Source organism: Sciurus carolinensis, chromosome 7 (assembly GCF_902686445.1).
Source record: "Sciurus carolinensis chromosome 7, mSciCar1.2, whole genome shotgun sequence".
Classification (NCBI taxonomy): domain Eukaryota; kingdom Metazoa; phylum Chordata; class Mammalia; order Rodentia; family Sciuridae; genus Sciurus; species Sciurus carolinensis.
Genome location: NC_062219.1, coordinates 125,188,279 through 125,190,221, shown reverse-complemented (window position 1 = coordinate 125,190,221; position 1,943 = coordinate 125,188,279). Strand labels below are relative to the sequence as shown.

The 1,943-nt window shown below is 44.7% G+C and overlaps 1 protein-coding gene across 1 annotated transcript; it reads left to right on the top strand.

Annotated features, from left to right (window-relative positions):
- The first annotated feature begins 618 nt into the window (after positions 1-618).
- On the top strand, positions 619-1,221 carry LOC124989355 (olfactory receptor 6N2-like). The gene has a single exon (XM_047559236.1). The coding sequence runs from the start codon at positions 619-621 to the stop codon at positions 1,219-1,221; it is 603 nt and encodes a 200-aa protein (XP_047415192.1).
- The last annotated feature ends 722 nt before the right edge of the window (positions 1,222-1,943 follow it).

The following is a 1,943-nucleotide window of genomic DNA, read 5'->3' as shown; positions in this document are numbered from 1 at the left end:
GAACCTCTGTTCCATCCACATTGAAACCTGTACAAAGGGCTGCACACTCTTCTTCTTTACCTTCTGAGATCCAATGGCCATTGACAGAACAGGCAAATAAAAAAAACAGGAAGATTCCACATCTTCTGCAAGCTTGATGGTTAAAGAATCTTAGGGTCAGAGAGGGCTCAAGGTATACAGTAACCCACACGTAGAGATATTAGGTTAATTCATAAATTGTTGGGGATTTTATACCAAATAAGTTGACATTAACATACCAACATATGATTCAATCTTTATGTGGAAGTGAGGCATGTTACATGCTCAGTCTAGAGAGATCCATAGATGCAGAGCCTTCTCCTCTAATTCCTGGGAAATATGGGAATTCCTGGGAAATATGGCATTTCTATTTCAATGAGGGGAGAGAAATGGCTTTGAATATTCAGTGTTCTACTTAAGAAGTATAGTACTCTTCACTGTTTGAAAAGTGAGAAGCAGCCAAGCCAAGCAGTAATCTAAAGGGAAAATTGAGAGTGTCCATAGTGGTTGACCAGAGATGACTAGATAACCACATAATGAAGGACATCTAAGATCTTCAAATACCCCTCCTTTCCTTGCCAAGTTGACTCACCTGGCTGAATGGAGAAAGTCAATCGCACGTTGGTGACTGAATTTGTTTTCCTGAGATTTTCTAACTCCCCACATCTTCAGGTGCTCTTCTTCTCCCTCTTCCTCCTGGTCTACCTCTTGTCCTTGGTAGGCAATGTGCTTATTGTGCTCCTGGTGGCCCTGGATGGGCACCTCCACACTCCCATGTACTTCTTCATCTGCAATCTCTCCTTGGTAGAGCTCTGGTACACCACAGTCACTGTGCCCAAGATGTTGGCCAACTTTCTAAGTTCCCAAGGGGTCATCTCAGTTCCCAGCTGCATCACTCAGTACTACTTCTTCTTCTCCTTGGCTGCCACTGAGCTCTTCATCCTCACCACAATGGCCTTTGACCGCTATGCTGCCATTTGTCGCCCACTCCACTACCCACTGTTGTTCAGTCCCCAAACTTGTGGGACCCTGGCTGGGATCTGCTGGTCTGTGGGATTCCTCTGTCCCATGTTCCCCTCCTTCCTCCTTGCACAAGTCTCTTTCTGCACACCAAACCAGATCAACCACTTCTTCTGTGATGCAGATCAGATTTTTCGCCTTTCCTGCACAGACACATACGTCATCCAAGCAGTGGGATCCTAGGAGCCCTGGCCTTTACCATGGTTTCCTATGCCCAAATCCTGGCCACAATCTTAGCCATGGCCTCAGCTGCAGCCCGACACAAAGCCTTCTCTACCTGCACAGCCCACCTCTCTGTGGTAACCATCTACTTTGGCACCCTCATCTTCATGTATGTCCGCCCAGCAGTAAAATATGAGTCAAATATCAATAAGATTGTGGCAATATTCTACTCAGTTATCACCCCACTTCTCAATCCTCTCATCTATACACTCCGCAACAAGGATGTCAAGGAATCCCTGAAGGTGTTGGTGTCCCGAATCCAAAGAGTCTGCCAACCAAGCAAGGAGACCTAGTGATGGTGCCACATAAGTAACCAGAAGAAAGCAAAGATGGAGGACTATCCAGAATAAAACCTTCTTTACTCATTTAATGTTTCATTTGTTATGTAGATTCTTTTAAAAAAACATTAAATTTATGTACTTTCCTTGTATGAGTTATCTGTGGTATATTTTAAGTGGAAAAAAATGTCTTCTCCTACAACACATCTAGGGGTGCTGGATTTGATGTCTCCATTCAGGCAAGAATTGAAGAACAGGACACAGAGAGGCAAGCAAGCAGCAGGTTTATTGCAAAAGCAACGGAGATAGACTTCTCCAAAGAGAAGGGGCCCCAGAGCTGGGAATCTGGTGGAGGGAGGTGGTCTGTTCTTTCTATGGTCTCTGGAGTTTCTTCCTTTCCTTATC

Excerpts from the sequence above, each read along its gene's own strand:
- LOC124989355 (XM_047559236.1), top strand. The coding sequence starts at position 619 with ATGGAGAAAGTCAATCGCACGTTGGTGACTGAATTTGTTTTCCTGAGA.